This window comes from Nannobrachium achirus (assembly GCF_963921795.1).
Source record: "Nannobrachium achirus genome assembly, chromosome: 13".
NCBI classification, from domain to species: Eukaryota; Metazoa; Chordata; class Actinopteri; order Myctophiformes; family Myctophidae; genus Nannobrachium; species Nannobrachium achirus.
Genome location: NC_137833.1, coordinates 5,080,795 through 5,102,255, shown reverse-complemented (window position 1 = coordinate 5,102,255; position 21,461 = coordinate 5,080,795). Strand labels below are relative to the sequence as shown.

Below are 21,461 nucleotides of genomic sequence, written 5' to 3'. Positions count from 1 at the left end.
AAAGCTTTCTGTTTGGATGTATGGGCTGTCAAGGCCAGAAAGTAGTTTTTTCCCACATAACCTAAGGGTTTGATTATGTCACGCGCAAACCCTCTATATTTAATTTCCCGCTTTTTGTTTTAATTATTTGTATTTTTATTTCAAAAGATTAAATAAAAAGAAATCCCCTCCCCAAAAAGTTATTAAAAAAACATGTATTCAAACATTTTTCAAAAGAATTGAAATAAAATAAATTAAATTAGATTAAATCAATGAATTAGAGAAAAGGTTTGGGTCGAATTTCTTCTTGGGTCTCGAGCAAAAAAAACTTTAACTAGGATGTCACCAGGCTTGTGTCCAGGGTACAGAGGGAAACAATCTAAATCAAACAGAAGTGGGACATTTTGTTAACGGCCCCTAAGCCCTGTAAACGTTGTCCCAAGTCAAATAGCAAAAACAGGCGATCTAACTGTGGTGTCTGTTGTTTGTTATGTACTGTACTGGGAATGTCCAGCTGATCTAACATGTGAACCACAAAGATAGTGTCTTTAGCTCCCTGGCCCCTCACCCCTGGTTAGTGGAATCCTGGAGAGCTAGGTTACACTATGTGTACCTGTGGACTGCGACATTTGGGTCCAGTGACAATTTACTGCTTACTGATATTTTGTCAACAAAAGTCCAAGATTAAGAAATCAATTTGGAAGATGTCAAGATAATAACAACACATATTGGCCATGTATACACTTTATTAATGTTACACACTCAGTGTCAGGGACCTTAGTAGAGTGTGGAATATCCATACGCAGCCACAACAGCTTGGCACCTCCTCCTCATGCTGGCCACCAACCTGGCCACATTTTGCTGTGGGATGGCATCCCATTCCTCAACCAGGATTTGTCGCAGGTCAGCCAACGTGGTTCTGTTGGTCACTCTAGCAAGTCTAGCATGTACAGCTCGGCCCAGGCTGATCCCACAAGTGTTCAATTGGGTTGTTGAGGTCTGGACTCACGGCAGGCCATTCCATCCTCTTCACTCCCACATTCTGGAGGTACTCTGACTCTGATGATCCTGGCTCTGTAGGGGCGAGCATTGTCATCATGGAGGATAGCATTAGGTCCCACATTCTGTCAGCACCCATGCTCAGGTGCTATTTAGCATTAGCATTATCATCCGGGACATTTCCATGACGTGCATGAACGTGAGCACGTGAGGTCCTGGAAGGTGAGGTCCTGGAAGCTAAAGCGCTCGCCTATGAGAGATACCCTGGCATTCTATGGCCCCTAGAGGGCGCTGGCACTAAATGAGTTAAAGGGGAGAAGTCAAGTTTCCTTACTTTTTGTTTTATATCTTCGTGAACGTAAATTACAAACAGATGACGGCTTCTGTTCTCTGGTTTTCGAGGGCTGTTGTTCCAGACATTCAGATATTGTGGAATAGTTGTCTGGCTACGTGAGACCGGTTTGGTCATGGTCATGACCAGTATGGTTTTAAAAGACAGGAGCGTGAGGTCGAGTGTCCGTTTATAGAACATCTGATGCACCATGAGGTCACTTATTACACAGGATGAAGCTCCTAATATAACTGACACAACGATCAATACCAATATGCTTTGATCCGATCCGGGCTTAGGATATCCTGAACACATCCTGTTTCTGTCCATTTTTTATGTCCAACCTCTCTCAAAACTGTCCACACACACATGCATGCACAATAGCACAGGCACGCACACTAAGACTTGCAGGGAATGAGCATAATTGCAAGCTTTGCGCAAAGGATTTGGTGTGTTTCGCTTGCCTTTGAGTTCATTCTTGTGAGAACAAGTTTGCAAAATCCTGGAGGGATTGTGTGCTTAAGTCCAGAACACAAAGGTCCCTGAAAGTCACTGAAAAATACAATGGAGTGTGTGTTTGTGTGGAAGAATCGGAGGGTTTCATCTGTCACTATTCAACACAGCTTCAAGCAGCAAAATGCAAGTGCGGTTAAGGTCCACGTTGTCCTGCGTTGTTAGCGGCAAAGATATGATGATAATAAAGATAAAAGATAATAAAAGATTCCATGTGGAATTTCTATAGCAGCAACAGGGAGGGAGATTAGGATTTAGTGTCTAGTTTGTATATGTGTATATACTATGTGTGTGTGTGTGTGTGTGTGTGTGTGTGTGTGTGTGTGTGTGTGTTAGTAGTGCTGTCTTTATGTTGCCTGTGTGTGTGTGTGTGTGTGTGTGTGTGTGTGTGTGTGTTAGTAGTGCTGTCTTTATGTTGCCTGTGTGTGTATGTGTGTGTGTGTGTGTGTGTGTGTGTGTGTGTGTTAGTAGTGCTGTTAGTAGTGCTGTCCGCGCACGTGCACAGCTGTGTGTGACACACGCATACACACGCTATGAGTGTTCATCCTCCGCCACAACAGACTATAGGCTGAGGTTTACTGTCCCTAAACCCCGGATCACCACAGCGCTCTGACTCACTCGCAGCCTAGGACCTGTATTAAAGCGTGTTGTTATGAGCAGTGTGACCTAAGGAGTGGCGAGTGTCTTGTCGTCCATATAAAGACTGCAGATGAGACGGGCCGGTCAGTCATTGAGAACAGCATTGTGTGGACTTATTGTACTGTAGTGTGTGGGTGTGTGTGGACCGGACCATAGTGGTGATGTGATGCTACAGTGTGGGATTAGCTGACACCAACGCCCCGACTAAATATAAACTCAATGGGACTGTCGTTGTACTGTAAGTTAGTCTAGCAGTGGACCGTGCTGTAGTCGAGTCGGACGTAGCTCTATTCCGTCGTGAACTCGGTTGCCTTGCTTTTGCGTCTCTCTCTCTGTCTCCACCCTGATCCAGCTAGCGTCAGGTAAATGTGTCTGTGTGTGTGTGTTTGTGTGGTCCTAAATGTAATGTTTCTAGACGATTACAAACATCATCCTATAATTATACTCCACAACTCGCTCTGTCTCTGTTGTCTCTCAACAATGTGCAAATAACACGGCAGCAAGATTTGCCAACTGTTAAAAGACGGCTAGCCGTTAGCCGATGGAATATGACCACCCTAAGGACTTGCAAACCTCTTTTGAGTGCCCCGCGCTATCTGTACTGTGAAGACCTCTAGACCTACTGCACGTAGAAATGGAACTGCTACCCATAACGCATTTTTAATCCAAGGCTTTTTTTCTTTGTATACTATTTAAATTGTTTTGAGAAAGAAACTTTTGAAAAAAACTATGCTGATATTTGTCCCAAAGTGACTGCAAAGGTTTGCTGCTATTTTCTTCAAAAATCCGTATACCCTGTGTGTGTATATATATATATATATATATATATATACGGTATATATATATATATATATATACACAACATGTTATAACAACACAATGTGACATAGCTCACACAATGCTCTACCCCCTCCCAACCGTATACGTGTTCCCCATTTTCAACTGTCTTTATTATGTTTTGACACTTGCTTTGGCAATGTAAATGTATTGTTTTCTCATGCCAATAAAGCCCCATTGAATTGAATTTAATTAAATTCTCTCTCTCTCTCTGTGTGTCCAGGTGAGGGGTCAGCTCCAGACGTGTGTGTCTCGTCAGTTGGAGACCCTTCGCTCCAGAGAGGTGTGGCTGTTGGAGCAGATCAACCTGCACGAGACCCTGAAGCAGGAGACCCTACAGCAGCAACTAGCACAGTTACACTGGGTAGGAAGGAACCACTGTTTACTGACTGTTACTGAAACGACTAACACAGTTACACTGGGTAGGAATGACTGTTTACTGACTGATACTCTACAGCAGCAGCTCTCACAGTTACACTGGGTAGGAACGACTGTTTACTGACTGATACTCTACAGCAGCAGCTCACACAGTTACACTGGGTAGGAATTACTATTTACTGACTGTTTACTGACTGATATTCTACAGCAGCAACTAGCACAGTTACACTGGGTAGGAGCTACTGTTTACTGACTGTTTACTGACTGATATTCTACAGCAGCAGCTAGCACAGTTACACTGGGTAGGAACTGCTGTTTACTGACTGATACTCTACAGCAGCAACTAGCACAGTTACACTGGGTAGGAACGACTGTTTACTGACTGATACTCTACAGCAGCAACTAGCACAGTTACACTGGGTAGGAACGACTGTTTACTGACTGATACTCTACAGCAGCAACTAACACAGTTACACTGGGTAGGAACGACTGTTTACTGAAACAAGACTTTTTACTGACTGTTTACTGAAACTGATAACTACACCTATGTCGTTCATCATTGTATATAGTTGGTGTGAACACTGTCATGTCCACGTGACTTAATATGATTTTTTTAAGACTATACTTTTATAGTTCTAGTGCTCAGTGTGAATGACCCTTAACACTGCGTTACTGACTGGCTGTCTTACTGACTGTTTATTCATTGACTGACTGGTTTACTGAAGGACTGCTCACTGCCTGTGTAATAAATAATCAACAGTATAGCAGAGTTGTTATGTGAAATCTAAGTTGAACCTTTGTAACGGCTGCTGTATTTGTTATGGACTGACCAACAGGCTAGCCTCACTGACCTGTCTGTCTGTCTGTCTGTCTGTCTGTCTGTCTGTCTGTCTGTCTCTCTAGTTACGAGGACAATTTGACGTTATTGCTCATCAGTTGGAGTACAATAGCACCAACCACCTGACCAATCAGCTCAAAGCCTGCATGGAGAGGTACATACTGTGTGCGTGTGCGTGTGTGTGTGTGTGTGTGCGGTTAATTGTGTTGTATCAGCAGGATCTCAGTAAACACTCATTACTGTTTTTAAGGTGAAGTTTTTGTTTCATAATGTCTGAGAGTCTATCCCTGTGCTTAACTGTCATCTTACTGTGCACACACACACACACACACACACACACACACACACACACACACACACACACACACACACACACACACACACACACACAGGCTGTCCTCTCTCAACCTGAGCCCAGAGGAGAGTCCAGAGATGAGCTTCAGCGCCGACACACGATCGCTCCGCCACGCCATCACCACCTTTGGATGTATCAACACACAGGTATATATATGTATTACACAACTTGGTTGAATGCTTGCACCCACCACACACGCACGCCTGACACCCTCTTATGATGAAAATAATAATAATAATAAAACTCGATTTGTATAGCAACTTTCATAGAGTAAAGAAATAGGTCTTGAGCTGAGCTTTAAAGCTATCCACAGAGGCTGCCTGTCTTAGGTGTAGTGGGAGTTTATTCCAAGCTGTCGGTCCATAGAAGCAGGAAGCTGCTTCACCATATTTCTTATGTCATATTAGGCACATCAAGCAGGTCTGCACTAGAAGACCTCAGGTCTTCTAGGGGCGGTTTGGAGAATAGACGAAAATAGACGATCTGCAAGCTCAAGCTTGCGATCTTGTAGATCAGTGGTTCTCAACCTTTTCAGGCTGTGACCGCCCAAAGTAATAATATTTGAACCTGGAACCCCCCAAAGTAATCATATTTGAACTGGGGACCCCCCCACCCTGACAAGCACTTTGACATTTTGTTTGACTCGATCTAAAAGCTCACAACGCCACGCACTGTGGGGTGTTGAGCCTGTAGATAGCCTGTAGATGGGTCCCCAACCCACAGGTTGAGAACAACTATTGTAGATCAGCATTTTCTTCATTACACAGTACTTCTGGCCACATTTCATGACCTTTACTATCCACTGGTTCAGCGGCCAGTCCATTGTTATCATTGCCAGAGTGCTTCCTCTGTGGGAGTTTAATATCCTATCATGTGCACTTTCTCTTCTCTCACTTCTGCCTCTAATAATTCTTCCCCGTCTGTCTGTCTGTCTGTCTGTCTGTCTGTTTCCTCTCAGAGGCTTCTTATCCTTCCTGTTTGTCTTGTTTTTCTTGGCTTGTTTTGGATTAAAAACTCAAAACACATGCGGTTGTCTTTTTAGATGGCACCATGCTGAGATCAGCTGATTAAGCAAACACTGTTCACTTTTTTCCAAGATGGCAGTCGGGCATAAACCTTGTATCTTTTTTTTTTTTTTCAACTGATGTTATATTTTGTCATACGACAGTGATGTGCGGAAGTAAAGAAAATGGCAGATCTACAAAGCTGTGTTGTATCATAGGCATTTTGTGACACATTTTTGAAAATGTTTGTTTGCATGGCAAAACATAGGGATGCTGGGTTGAAAAGTGGCTCTGTTTTAAAACTATTGAAACTAATGTAAAATATTAACAAGATCTTGTGACTAAATACTAACCACACTGGAACTCTTGGTTCTTTTTTCCCTCCCATTTCCTGAAAGTCATGGTTTTGAACAAGGTTTCCACCTGACAGTGACAGTGACTATATTTGGGTCCTCGCTAATCGCTCACAATGGAACGGCGTCATTTCTGTCTGCAGGAACAATGGCTTCTATGTCAGCATGCTGGTTTTCCAGGAAGAGACGGGTTGAGTTTCTGTTAGCTCAGAATCCCCAGGCAGGTTTCTGAACCGTCCACAGCTGAGTGGAGCTGACAGACAGAAATAGTGCCGTCTCATAATGAGCATTAGTGACGACCAATGACGTGCTCTTAACCCATATTAAGACCTGAAAAATACCTAAAAATCTCTTCTAAATCCTAATGGTTTTCTGAAAATCGTATTTGACCGCAGACCCCCATCTCAAAATATTTTGTTCCAGGATACCCCCCAGAAGCAGCGATTTGAATTAAATATGTAAAATAAGATTTGCACAAGTTTGCATGTTCTTTTTATTTTTTATTTTTTAATAGCAGATCTACAAGCTCGCAGCGCAGCACTCGGTATATGATTTTTCTTGCGTGCTTGAAAAAACGTCCATTGATAATGTTATGAATTATCCTTATTCCTCCAAAGCAGTTGTTCTCATCCTTTGGGGGAAGTTCCAGGGGGTCCCCAGTTTGGTCAATTTGAAGGTCCTTGACATGAAAAGGTTTGAACCGCTGATCTAAATGTCATTGTCACATTTGGAGGAAGTGGTTGTTGGTGGAATATTTAACGGAACTGGTTTCACCTGGGGTTTTTATACCTGGGTTTTACCAAAGACGGTGGGATGAAACCGACACACCGAAACTTTGATTGGTTTCCTGTATCTGTGTCACAGATAGATTTAGCTCAGTATTTCTACAGTATTTGGGAAGCATAGTCATATAGGGCTGTCACAATGATGACATTTTACATGACGATTAATTGTCACTCATTGCGATTAACGATTTAATTGTGTATTTATTGTTGACAATTACATTTCTGTTTGGCTTTTAGGCTCTGAAGTTGCACATGGCAATCATGACACTTAACTTAAATATACAAAGACATTACTGACATATTTGACAATTCTATACTTAAAAAAGAACTTTGATAGTGGAAATAGCCGATCTACAAGCTCAGAACATGTCGCATCACGACGCGTTGTGAGCTTGTAGATCTGCTATTTCCACTACTTTTTGAAAGTGAAACTATATTAACATTTCTCAACATGGAAACGATTATGACGATTATGCAAAATAATTGCGATTACCTCTAATAATAATAATTATGTGATAATTGTGACAGCCCTATAGTCATGTAAAGCCCTAGCAGGCGTGGGTGTTGTCACATTCTTCTACTTCCCTTATGCACCATTCCAGCACCAGCCTCAGTGGCTTGGCCACAGATCACGTTCAACCCAAAGTCAACTCAAACAAAGGGTCAAACTCGTTCTTCTGCTATACAACCAAAATGTGGAACGCCCTACCGAAGGCCTTAAAGGAGTGTGGTTCCCTAGCATCCTTTAAAATCGCCCTGAAAAACCACTTAGACACATGACTCAGCGCCGTTAGAAGTTGTAAACCAGGGGCTCCTGAATAGTAAATATTGTGGTGGGGACTGCTTTTGCGACCGACTGCCACTCAAAGGGACTGACAGCTCAGTGCTGGCCAATCACAGCGCTTCTATTCTGGGATTTCCCAACCTGTTTCCCAACCTCTGTGCACTCCTGTAGCACGCTTGGTCCTCAAGACCTTTTAATGTATGTTTTGTGTCTTCCTGTCACATGGTCCAAACCTCTCCTCTCCTCTTCCTGTCACATGGTCCAAACCTCTCCTCTCCTCTTCCTGTGTCTCGTAGGCCACGGAGGTAAGCCCCGCCCACTCCCTGAGCTCCGCCCCCTCCCAGAGAACCTGGCTCCAGCAGAGCTGCCCTGTGGTCGCTAAGAAACAGGTGGGTGGGCACACTCATGCGCACACGCACGCACGCACGCACACACACACACACACACACCGTGCACATGGGAACAACAGTTGTGTGTGTGTTTTTGAGCGGTGGTCACACTTTCTCCTATATGTGACCTTGTGTAGCTATGCGTGTCTGTCTGTATGTAGACTGAGCCTGGCCTGCAATACCGCTGGGTGACCAGAGAGGTGCTGTTGAGCAGCCTTGAAATGTACATGCATGCGCGCACACACACACACACACGGTGGCACAGTGGTTAGCGCTTCGCCTCACAGCTCGAAGGTCCTGGGTTCAATTCCCGCCAGGGGACGCTGTGGGCACTGGGGGCGTGTTCCTCCCTCCGCGTCATCAGCGCCCACACCCTAGGTGGGGTTGGCGATAGGGCCTTTCTGTGTGGAGTTTGCATGTTCTCCCCGTGTCTCCTAGGGTTGATACCCTCACAAAAACATGCAGTAAGCCTGGTCTCTATACTACCTCCCCCTGGCCAGCCGGGGCGCCTGATGGAGGGGAAAGGAACTGGTTGGAATAACGTGTTCCTTCCACGCGCTATGTCCAAACCAGGGAAATCCACACTGTCAGGTGAAAAGAAGCAACTTGGCTCCTCATGCATAGAAGGAAGCATGAGGTCAGTCCGTTGTCTCCCCAGGCGTGGCAGAGGGAGAGCAGAGCCCAGGATTACATAGGCAATTGGCACTGGGTGAAAAATGGGTTACAAAATTGTGGGATAAAAAAAATTAGAGAGAAAAAAAAATAATAATAATAACCCCCACACACACACACACACACACACACAGACACAGCCTTGAAATTAATGGACACCACCGCTCAGTTCACACTGGTGTGATTTGTTCTGTTTTCTAGAAGATGGAGACAGGTCCTCTGGCTGATTGGCTCGCTGGAAGCCGTACAGTAACAGCTGCTCCCATTGGTTTCCAGTCCAGCAAGGACCCACAGGATTGGCTGATCGCCTACAGGGAGGACAAGGTCTGTCTGTTGTATTATTGAGCTGTCTGTGTGTCTGTCTGCCTGTCTGAAGGTCAACTTTATTTTCATATAACCGATTTACCTATTTGTATTCATTTATTTACAGAAACGCACACGTTTCTGTGCAGAAAATGGCAGAAAACTGTTTCATGACATCTCATTTTGGGGTCATCAGGGGATGTCAAACGCTGCCCCCTAGTGTTAACATTTAACCTCAAATTCAGTTATTTTATGCATATTTGTCCACAATCCATCTACATGTGACACGTGTTATCATTTCACTGCCAAAAACACAATTAAATAGTTAATCGCAATTATTTGTGTGACAATTAACCCATTTAGGCCTGAACACATTATGACGCAATATTTTATACTTTAAATATAAAAAAAATAGCAGATATACAAGCTCACAGCGCGGCACCGAGTGCCGCGCTGCGAGCTTGTAGATGGTGTCAGACCGCCATTCCGAAACACCGCCATTCCGAACATTGACTAGGGTTAGGGTTAGGGTTAGGATTAGGGTTAGGGGTAGGGTTAGGGGTAGGGTTAGGGTTAGTTAGGGTTAGGGTAAGGGTAAGGGTTAGGGTTAGGGTTAGGGGTAGGGTTAGGGTTAGAAGTCAATGTTCGGAATGGCGGGGTTTCGGAATGGCGGGGTGTAACCCTTGTAGATCTGCTGTTTTTAAAAAATCGTGAAAATTTGAGTTTTGACCCGATTCTATAAGTGTCTTTTGAATCCTTCTAAGATTTTTGGCAAAAAAAAACTGTTTCTATGTCAGCGATCTGGCCAGCCATCGTCAAAGAAAAGGTCCCTTTCACTTCACTGGAGCTCAGTTAGTCTGTTCTTGAGAGACTACTATGTCAGTGGTGCTCAAACCTTCATGTGAAGGACCCCCAAAATGATATGTATTTGGCCACGGACCCCCATTTCAAAATATCTAGTTCCAGGGACCACCCAGAAGCAAAATTTGAGTTACAAACGTTCGCTTTGAAAATACATATATTCAAAGATTTGCACACATTTTCACGACTTTTTCAAAAATAGCAGATCTACAAGCTCGCAGCGCGGCACTCGGTGCCGTGCTGTGAGCTTGTATATCTGCTATTTTTCACTGGTTAAAGCATTCAATAATCATAGGCCTAAATGGGTTAATCGTCAACTCAAAACTGTAATCGTGACAGCCCTAATTCTGTACTGATATATCATACCTGTCTGTCTGTCTGTCTGTCTGTCTGTCTGTCTGCAGCAGCAGCCCGTCTGTCCTCTGTGGGACTTTTACGCGTCGTGGGGCCAACTCAAGGACCTGGAGGCGTGGCTTCTGAAGGAGACGGCCCCGCCCCCGACTCCTCCCCCTCCCGCCAGAGAGCGCGCCGCCAGCAGCGCCTCCACCGCTAGCTCCTCCTCCTTCTCCATCGAGAAGATCGACGAATCAGAGTTCACCATGACCCCCGATGACCAGGAGGGGGAGGAGGAGGAGGGGGACTGGCTGGTCACCCCGGCAACCACCGCCGGCGTAACCACGGAGACCACGGCGCTCTCGGACGCCGAGCGCTGGAAGCTGGTGATCAAACCCTTCCAGGAGAGCTGGGCCTCCTCCGATTGGCTGCAGAGGAACCCTTCCAACAAGGTCATTTTGAATTATTTAAATAACACAGAATTATTTGACAAAATAACTAAATTTTTGTATAATATCTCCAGGGACCCCCCTGAGTTTATACATTTATGGAACCATGATTTGTATTGCTTAAACACAACTTTGTAATTGTGTGGGCCATAATATTGCGATGTAGTTGTTAAAAAGTTACATGGTGCTGCTATAACTAAAATGATAAGTTTTATTTCTATTGTCATTTATTGTTTAGTTTTACTAGTATACTAATAGTCAGGGAATATTATCAGAGTAATGTAAAATCTGCCAAGAAATGTCTTCACCCATGTGTTTGTAAAGGTGTCTGACTCATCGAACAAGTTTGAAATTCAATATCCCTTTTCGTGCAAAACAAATGCTTAAAATGGATTCAGAATCATGAAATCCCCCTGGTTTGAGGGGGATTTGTTGTCCTGTTCTGTATAGTACTTTTTTGGCTCAGGGCACCCTTATAGATATTATTTTCATCCGAGGCACCCCTACATTATGTTCATAATTTTCACTCCCAACACCTTATATTTATGCCATATCTTAGCGATTAAGTTGTGAGGAAAACGATAATAGCCATTTTGATTAGAACTGACTGAAAATAACTTTGTACTTCAAGTTTAAAATGATACAAAATATATTTTTTTAAGTGTCCAAATGACTTCCAAATATTATCAAACGATCTCGCGGCACCCCTGGACTGCCATCACGGCACCCCAGGGTGCCCCGTCACCCACTTTGAAAAACCCCTGGTATAGTGTATAGTAAAATGATTGGGAACCCAACTTTCAGCAGCTGTCAAAATTTCCCCTAGGGATTTTGAATTTCAAACTTTGTTAGATGTGTTACTAGACTAGCCTGGTGGGGCCATACGTCATACTGTGTTCACTCACTCATTCCTACTGTGGAAGGAATGAGTGGGTGAACACAGTATGACGTCGGGCCCCACCAGGCTATTACTAGACACCTTTACAAACACATTGATGAAGACATTTCTTGGTAAGGAATTTATTCCCAGATTGTATTAACCCATTTAGGCCTATAATTATTGAATGCTTTAACCAGTGAAAAAAGTTGTGAAAATGTGTGCAAATCGTTGAATATATGTATTTTCAAAGTGAACGTTTGTAACTCAAATGTTGCTTCTGCGGTGGTCCCTGGAACTAAATATTTTGAGATGGGGGTCCGTGGCCAAATATATATCATGTTGGGGGTCTTTCACATGAAAAGGTTTGAGAACCACTGACATAGTAGTCTCTCAAGAACAGATTAACTGAGCTCCAGTTAAGTGAAAAGGACCTTTTCTTTGACGATGGCTGGCCAGAATGCTGACATAGAAACATAGGGTTTTCAAAAAATCTTAGAATGATTCAAAAGACACTTATAGAAAAAAATCAAATTTTCACGATTTTTCAAAAATAGATCTACACGCTCGCTGTGAGCTTGTATATCTGCTATTTTTCAATAGTTAAAGCATAAAATAATGATACACAATATGTGTACCCCGTTCTAAATGGGTTAGTATCCCCTGACTATAACCCTGCCCTCCTCCTCCCCAGGCTGACTGCTCGTCGTGCTGTCAGACCCTCAGCTCCAGCAGCTCCGTGGAGATCGAGAACCTGGGCAAGCTCAAGTGCCTGAAGACCCCGCCCCCGGGCTCTAGCCCCGCCTCCTCCACCCCTCAGACCCCCACCTCCTCCTCCCCTCCCTCTCCTCCTCTTAGCTCCTCCCCCTCCTCCACTCCCTCCGCCTCGGCGCTGGAGGCGTGGCTCCAGAAGACCATTCCCATTGGCCAGAGCTGCCGGGCCAACGAGTGCTGCTCCAGCTACTCGCAGTGCGTGTGCGAGGAGAACTGCGGCCGCGCGGCGCTCTCCGCCTGGCTGCTGAGGCACGACGGCCGCGACAAGAACGGAGTGCCCGTGGTCGAGGGCAACAACAGCGCCACCACCGGCCCTGTGGTCAGCAGCAGCAACAACACCACCAAAAACCCTGCGGTCCACAGCAAGCCTCCCAGCATGCATCACAAGCAGCAGGAACAGAAGGTAGTGGGCTGCGAGGCGTTTGAGTCGCTGATTAATTATCGTACAACTAGTGATTGATTTCATTGTCTGGGGGCATGTGTACAAGTGGCTAAATATGTATTAAAGAAGCCCATTACCAAGACACACAGCACTCTTTTATGGGCAGATATGACTTATGGGGGCTAGTAGTGTTACTGTAAATAGTAATAAAGAAATCTCTGGCTTATTGTGTCTAAAAATACATATTTAGACACTTGTATGCATGCCCCCAACCACCAGTTTACTGATACGCTATGCTGTCTCTCTGCATTTGATGTACGTGTTCACCTCGCTTGTCAATGGCTCTGGATTAAAGGACAACTTTAGTTTTTTACAACAAGGGTTCATATTTTAGATTGTAATTAAAGATTATAAAGATGAGTGTTAAAATAATTATTTTTCTATTATTTTAGAGATTATTATTTCAGTGGTTGGGGGCATGCATACAAGTGGCTAAATATGTCATTTTACACAGAATAAGCACATTCCCAAGATACAACGCAGCCTTCCATGGTTGGATGTGACTTATGGGGGCTAGAAGTGTTACTGTAAATAGCAATAAAGAAACAGCTGGCTTATTGTGTCTAAAAATACATATTTAGCCACTTGTACGCATGCCTCACATTTTAGCACAGTAAACGCGATAAAACAATAGAACGAAGCAAATGAAAACATTTTAACACTCACTTTTTCTTTTCTCTAATTACAATCTAAAATATGAAACCTTGTTGTAAAAAAACTAAGTTGTCCTTTAACTCATTCCCCGCCTCCCCCGATAGTCCCGAGAAATTTTAAATGTCGTTCCCCGCCAGGCCCGATAGTCCCGAGAATTTGCTTTTATATAATGTAATGTTTAATTACACTTTTCTCCAGCCCGTGACAAAATTTGAGCCTTCTGTCTCACACATATCACACATCAAAGTAAGTGTGTTTGAAAAAAAGACTGTAATAATGTATAAATTGCAATACAAATGTATAAATCTCCCCAACCACAGTTAATTGGCAAAAGACGCATTTGAGCTCAAAAGGCTGGCTGCCGGAAAAAAAAAGAGAAGAAAAAAAAAGTGTGAGAACAGCTGTGTGTGTGTGTGTGTGTGTGTGTGTGTGTGTGTGTGTGTGTGTGTGTGTGTGTGTGTGTGTGTGTGTGTGTGTGTGTGTGTGTGTGTGTGTGTGTGTGTGTGTGTGTGTGTGTGTGTGTGTGTGTGTGTGTGTGTGTGTGTGTGTGTGTGTGTGTGTGTGTGTGTGTGTGTGTGTGTGTGTGTGTGTGTGTGTGTGTGTGCTTCCCTCCACTGTATCTCTGTTTCAGTGGTCCCTGTTGGACCCCCTGATGGTGTTCAGTCCCATAAAAAACAGTGCTATAGTGAGATCTGCCTCTGCCTCTCTCTCTCTCTCTCTCAAGACACAAAACACACAATTATCGCCAATTTGCCATATAAATGCTTCTAAAACGTACCTGATAATGATGATGGTTGATTTGAATCCACACCCATATATCCAGGCTATAATATTAGTTTTATAATGGTATTTAGTCCACAAACTTCAGTCCACAAACAAGCCATGATCGCCTTTGCAAAGGTGGGGGTCCCTGGTCGCCTTTCTAACAACCAATAAGGGGTCCGCGGGTCCAACGCTTCGCCGACCTCCGCAGAGCAGTGCAGAGTTACATAACATTGTAAAATCAATCAATAAGCCGATCATTTGTTACATAAAGTTCATATGATCCAGTTGCAGGGACAAGTGGTCCCTGTCGATGGGGTCTCACAAAGGGGTCCCTGGTCTCCAGCCAACACTTAGGGAACCAGGTGGGGGACTGGGGGTCCCTGGCCCACGCTCCACCAAAACAAGCGATCAACTACAGCCAACAAGCGATCGATCAACGTCAACAGCCTCGCCTCGTTAGCAAAATGCGTCTGCCCTGCTCTTGCAGGGCAGTGCAGAGGATTTTTTTGGGGCAGGGGGAGACATTTTTCTAACATGTCCCAGAATGTGAAAATAGCAGATCTACAAGCTCTACAAGCTCTCAATGTGTCACAGAGCGATGTGTTGAGCTTGTAGAGCTTGTAGATCTGCTATTTTCACATTCTAGCACATGTTAGAAAAAAGACTCATGCCCCCTTTGATGTCTATTTGTGTGTGTGCACCTGTACAGACCCAAAAACAGCTGAGACCAAAGCAGACATACAGAGACAGAGAGAACGCGCCCCCAAGTGGGGGCTCACACAAATACTCACACAAATACTGCAAAACAGTATGTGAAATTGCTGAGTTTTATGGTCAGACATAGCCAATAAAAATATTTTTCTCTGCATTTTTCTAAACAGAAAATTCAAAAAAAAAATCCTATTACATAATTACATTAGTACACTTATCTGATAATGCCTGAAGCCATAAAGACAAATATCAAGTGAGTTATTCGCTTGAAAATAGATTTTTCACAAAAAGGTCAATAACTCCAGTTTTTTCAATTATAGCTGGATTTTGGTCAAAAATGGCTATTTTGAGATGGCTGCAACTATAGAAAAAAAAGCTTTTTATTTTATTTTTTTATTTTTTGGTGAGACTAGAGGTGGTCTTGTTTCATTTCAGGTACTGTATGACACAAAATACAGAATACAGAATTTAGGAAAAATGTCAATATAAAAAAAATATATAAATTTTTTCATTAAACAAAATGGCAGGGGAGCCAAACAGTCAATGTTAAAATGGCGGCCAATGTGTTAAGAGCGTCTGCTAAATGCCTGCATTGTAAATTGAATGTCGTCGTTGTTTCTTCAGGTTCAGGCCATCCTTGAGGCCTGGCTTCACCCCAACAAGACCTCCTCCTCCACCTCCTCCTGCTCCACTCCCATCCTGCGTCTCCTGCCCGCCTCCTCCCTCTCCACCTGGGTGGCTGCTCCTTCTCCTGCCCCCGCTCCTTCTCCCCTCCCCGAGGAGGAGAAGGCCAGCAGGGAGGAGCAGCACGACGCCACCTCCCCCAAGGAGAACCCCTTCCACAGCTCCCTGGAGGTGGAGCGCTGGGTCCTACCGGCACCTCCTGCTGCTCCTCTTCCCCAGGAGGAGGCGCGGGAGGAGAAGGAGGAAGAGGAGGACAAGTGGCTCCTGAAGAAGAGGAGCGATGCTCAGGTTAGAGGAGGTTCTTCTGCTCTTTTACACCAATCAATCTTGTGTCAAGAACCCCCGAAATGCTACATTTGGGCACGGTGGTGCAGTTGGTAGCGCTGTCGCCTCAACGCTAGAACATCCTGGGTTTGATTCCCGCCGGTGACGCTGTGGGCACTGGGGGTGTGTTCTCTCCTCTGCGTCATCACTGCCCATACCCTAGGTCAGGGGTTTTCAAAGTGGGTGACGTGGCACCCTGGGGTGCCGTGACGGCAGTTCAGGGGTACCGCGAGATAATTTGGTAATATTTGGAATTTATTTGGACACTTGAAAAAAATATTTAGTATCATTTTAAACTTGAAGTACAAAGTTATTTTCTGTCAGTTCTAACCAAAAAATCTCAACGTTTTCCTCACAACATAATCACTAAAATATCGTCACTGTCGGGCAGAAACCTCGTATCTCCAAGTTTCAAATGTGTACGTCTTTTGGTAAAGCAAAGCCCTGCTTCATCATACAAGACTGTCGCACAAAACTAGTGTAAACAGCCGATCTACAAGCACACAACTGTGCTTGTAGATCTGCTGTTTTCACTAGGGGTGCCTCGGATTAAAAGAATATTTATGGGGTGCCCTGAGACAAAACAGTTTGGGAACCCCTGCCCTAGGTGGGGTTGGCAAAAGGGCCTTTCTGCCCGTCCATCTACACGCGACACGTGTTATCATGTTGATAAGCCTTTTATTGTTTAACGCAACCATTAATTCATGAACCACTATCAACGTGGAATCCCTATTTTGGGAATGTCACTATAGGAAAACATTTTCTCTTTGTTTGAAAATTGTAAGTAGTCGATCTACAAGCTCGTCGCTTGGTATTTTAGAAATGGGGCTACAGTATGGTAACTTATTTTTTTAGCCACCCCCTATTTCTTTCTGAATTTACACCTCTGGGTGATGGACAGGCTGATGCCGGCAGGCTCGCAGATCTAAATATGGACATGTGCAACGGAATTGTCACCTGGGCGATAGTCTCGCGTAGCCATACAACTATTCCACAGTCTCTTAATGCTGTATAGAGTCTGGAACTACACTTCCAGAGTAACGGAAGTCACCATTTCCGTTCACTGCTAAGCAGCAAGCTAAATATGCTTGGATGATTTATATTTATATTAGGATAAATGTGCGCGACTGTAAACATGAAACTGAAGCGGGCAGGAGGCTTCACATCCGCTCTATTGATTCTCATGCTGGTTAGTCATGATTAGAACTTCCGTCTCCCAGACTCTGCCTGGGCGATAACCAGGCTTAGGTACCTGAACATGAACAACGCTCAACGGCGTGTCGCAGAGCGTTGCATTTTCTGCTTGTATATTATATGTTCCTGTCAAAGCTGTGTTATTAATGCATTAACAATCTTGTGTGTGTTTATTTGTGTTTCTGTGCAGGAGCGTCTTGCTGTGCCAACAGTGTGTGATTTATTTTCCTGCATGAAGATTGGAGGCGACAAGGACAAATGGCTCCACCAGGCTCCTATACAGGTACCACACTTTCACTACAACTCTACCTGTTATAGAAAACATTAGGGTGAAGTGTGTAGACAATTTATTGACGAAGATTGGAGCATGAAAACAGCATTCCAGAGAACCTCTGGGTACCTCTGATTCTGTCCTTGAATGGTCATATTGTATGTACAGGCATGTTAAACTTATAGACGTCATCAATGGTATAAACATGTCCTGTAAGTCCATATGGGCTGGGCTTCTTTGGAAGCACTTTAATGAAGAAAAATCGATCAATCAATCAGTATTGCTGAATCAGCCAAAAGGAGAACAGTGAAGTGGGAAAAGATACCTTGGAACAGTTGTTGACTAGATCCTAAAGACAGCAACAGGGGCTGCTGTGAAGTTAAAACACTCTATGGCCCCCAAATGCAATCAGATGATGATCAGAAATGATTTTTGAACAGATTGTCATTCTGTAAATTCTATAAAACAAACCTTTGCTGTGCTTATGTTGTGTCCACAGATGTGAATGGTGTGGAAGCCTGGGAGATGATTCCCTGCTGATCAACGCACACACCCGACACTAGAAGACCTTTTTACTCTGGTGATCTGCTGGGATCTGGTCCTCTCGTCCAATCACAATCGAGGAGGAGGATGCCTTTATAGAGTTAAAGAGTTTTCCACTGCATGGTAGAGACTCGGCTCACTTTGCTTAGGTTCTTCTAAGTCCATACAGTAGGAGAGTGCTAAGCGGTGCTAAAGCTAACCAGATGAACCCTAACATCCCTGTTCTGACCATGTCGTAATAGGCGAAAACAGACGATCTACAAGGTCACAATGGGTCGCCTCGCTGCCCATGGTGAGCTTGTAGATCGGCTATTTTCCCAATTTGCTGCATAACTATACCGCAACGTAGTACATTGTCAATGCTAATGTAAACGCTAATGCTGCCTAGTAAACGATCTCTATGCTTAACCTATGCAGTCCAGGGTCTGTTGACATTTTAGGTCAGAGATAGGCTCAATATTGCTTCTTTTTTCCCACATCTATGACGTCCATTTTAAACATTTGTTGAGAGAATGTGTGACCTGCCATGCAGTAATGGGGATGTCCGTTGAGACGCGATGACACCACACTAGTGACCATTCTCTCTGACCAGTCGGCGTCCTGGCATTGTATTCACATCAACCTTTACGTAGGTATCACCTCGGTTTGCTTGGAACGGAACAACTAAAAACTAAATGGACAATTTAGAGTCCAGTCGAGTCGAGTCTTTAGCATGCAGTGGGAAAAAAAAGATCCATTATAGAGATATTATTTATTTTAATCATATTAAACATATTTTTTAACTATCGCACGTTTCTGAAGAGGAGCTAGAGCTGCTTCTCCTGGTAGAGGATCCAAGCTTTTTTTTTCTCTTTTGCTAATCAGTTGTTATTTCTCTCGTTATGAAATAATCGCTTTGGCTTCTATAACGTTTGTACTCAGCCGTACGACGGTCTCTCTCGCTCATGATAATACGAGTATGAAACAAGCTTAACCTTTACCATGAGTTGTAGGGTTTGTGCCTCTCATCTTCTGCTTTGTGTTTTAGCTGATGTCTGATGGTCTGTTGGCTGGAATGTGTGATAGGGTTGGGTATCGTTTGCGTTGGAGCCGATACCGGTGCTAATTAACCAGTACTTTGAAAACGCTGCCTAAACTGATACTTGGATACTAATATAAGGCACTAAAAGATGGCAAGGTTTTGCATTCAATATGACATTGATGCTGACAAATGAATTCCCCCAGCTGTGAATATTGGTAGGAATACATATAAAAGGAACCTTTTTGGCACAATGTCGTACAAATGGGAGGCAGCATTTTGCGACTCCTTTACTTTTATTATAGACTCCTCATAGCAGCCAACATAAAGCAGAACTACAAGCTCACAACGAAATTCAAGTGAGTGCAAATAGCATGGAGTTCTATGAACTATAAATTCTATTTAAAATGTTTTGAATCTACAGATGCAACACCAACCCTGGACAGCCCAAGTCCTATCTGATTGTATTAAACTATGTTAAACTCACCAACATTGCAGCTCTATGTAGAGTTTGAATTATCCTCTTTCTGTCTGCAAAGTGTTTCTCATAAAAGTAACTCAACAGTCCTTCCTGGTGCACTGCATACCACCTGTTTTGAAATTGCACATAATGCAGGAGGCAGCAGGTCATTGAGTGATTTCCAACGCTGAGAAATACCTGCACGGAATGTATTGATCTATTGAATCTATCAGACTACTTTGCAGATAGAAAGAGGGTAATTCAAGCTTTCCGTAACGGCTGCAATCTTGGTGAGTTTCACGTCGTTTAATACGATCAGATCTGACTTTTCTGTTTGGATGTAAGGGCTGTCAGTGGTTGGTGTTGCAACTCTAGATTCAACATATTAATAATAGAATTTAGAGATGCTTGCGGCTAGGAGTCGATACCTTATGTCAGTCACCACATGCTTCATAACATTTGATGCGTACCTCCCTTTTAATGTCCGCTGTTAGAGTCCTTTGGAGGGAAATGCAGCCACACACTTTTAGAGCTTATTATTAGAGTTTATTGGCGCGCTCCTGTTACCTGTAATGTTCGTTTTGGAACACCAGGGGGCAGAACTACAGCTCACATGTATCAGCGTTGTGTTCGGTACCCAGCCCTAAATGTTTGATAGGAAATGTCCGCTGGTATGTTGGATGGTATATTATTGTCCCATCATTTTTAATTTCTTTTGTTTTATGTTTCTTTTATCGCTCATCTCTCGTTGAACTGAAATAACAAAAAAAAAAAAGAAAAGAAAAAAATATTTTAACTTCTTCAAAATATGTATCCTGTCAGTGATTGGTCTGGTGGAAACCTCGCACTTCCAAAACCGTTAACTTGTCCAGGAAATAGTGAAAAATAACTGATCTGCAAGCTCACAATGCGTCACTACTTTGTATTATGAAGTAGAGCAATTAAATAATGACGAAAAGAATTGAAAAAAAAGGTCGAAATTTGGAGATGCAAGGTTTTTGCCAGACAGTGACGATAAATAGTTCAAACATTTAGTACTTAATGAATTACCGAGCAGATAAAACCACTCACCTCTCAAGCCAAAGACACTTACTTGGTTCTGTCACACAAGGTGCTCTGCTCTGCCGTCATTGGTGGAGGGAAGGTCGTTCAATGTTTCAAACTGGTGCTACCTGCAGCGTGTGATTGGTGGGTTGATGAGAAGTGGGCGTGATCCGTGTGTGAGGTGTCTCAGTCTGTTGACATGACCTGTGGATAAGATGCTCTAAGGCCTGTTGTATCTTATGTAACTCAATAAAAAAACACAAGGTAAAACGCATCTCTCTGGCTGCCGTTTCTTTACTTGATTTGGTGAAATGAGGGAGGAGCAGATTTAATCCTTTAGTTTACAAGTTGTTCCAAAAAAGTATTTTCATTCTTTCTGTATATCTTTAAACAGCCATGGTTCCAGGTGGTTCCCAGCTAAACGACGGAGAGTTGGTAACCTAATGGACCCTTACAGTTCTTGAACTCTCTCAAGAGTTAAATTATTGTTAAGCGTCTGCATTACTTAATTTACATGAGAGAATTTAGAACCTGTTTTGGGGGGTCAACGTTTGCCTGTTATCTCTCCTATGGTTGACAATATCTTATCCAACGATAACACAATGTTGTATAAAATCTATACGTTTTGGTTTTGAGAGGCTAAATGTCATTAAATGGGGGTCCGTGGCTCAAATGCTGAATAAATAATGGACCTTGATAAATGAAAGGGGTTGAAAAACAGTTTTAGATGGTGACCATGGAACACTTATGGAACATCAGGTGGGACCTTAATATTCCACACATTTTTATAAAGTTCTGTGGATGTATTTTCTTTTTATTCATATCTCTACTGTCGGGCAGAAGCCTATGTCCAAAATATTAACTTACAGGAAACAAAAACAAAACGATGTTTTTAGAA

At 43.4% G+C, this 21,461-nt stretch overlaps 1 protein-coding gene across 3 annotated transcripts in view; it reads left to right on the top strand.

The window, feature by feature from the left end:
• Positions 1–20,837, top strand: part of ncoa4 (nuclear receptor coactivator 4) — a 30,450-nt gene extending 9,613 nt beyond the window's left edge. For 2 of the 3 annotated variants that reach the window (XM_080739701.1, XM_080739703.1), the window contains exons 3-12: positions 3,522–3,662; positions 4,580–4,668; positions 4,907–5,015; positions 8,092–8,184; positions 9,058–9,180; positions 10,425–10,805; positions 12,374–12,856; positions 15,650–15,997; positions 17,418–17,510; positions 17,998–20,837. In XM_080739701.1, the coding sequence (XP_080595827.1) occupies positions 3,522–3,662; positions 4,580–4,668; positions 4,907–5,015; positions 8,092–8,184; positions 9,058–9,180; positions 10,425–10,805; positions 12,374–12,856; positions 15,650–15,997; positions 17,418–17,510; positions 17,998–18,003 (1,866 nt within the window). In that variant the 3' untranslated portion in view covers positions 18,004–20,837. The remainder of the gene's footprint in view (positions 1–3,521; positions 3,663–4,579; positions 4,669–4,906; positions 5,016–8,091; positions 8,185–9,057; positions 9,181–10,424; positions 10,806–12,373; positions 12,857–15,649; positions 15,998–17,417; positions 17,511–17,997) is intronic. The other variant, XM_080739702.1, reaches the window with a different exon arrangement.
• Positions 20,838–21,461: the final 624 nt, after the last annotated feature.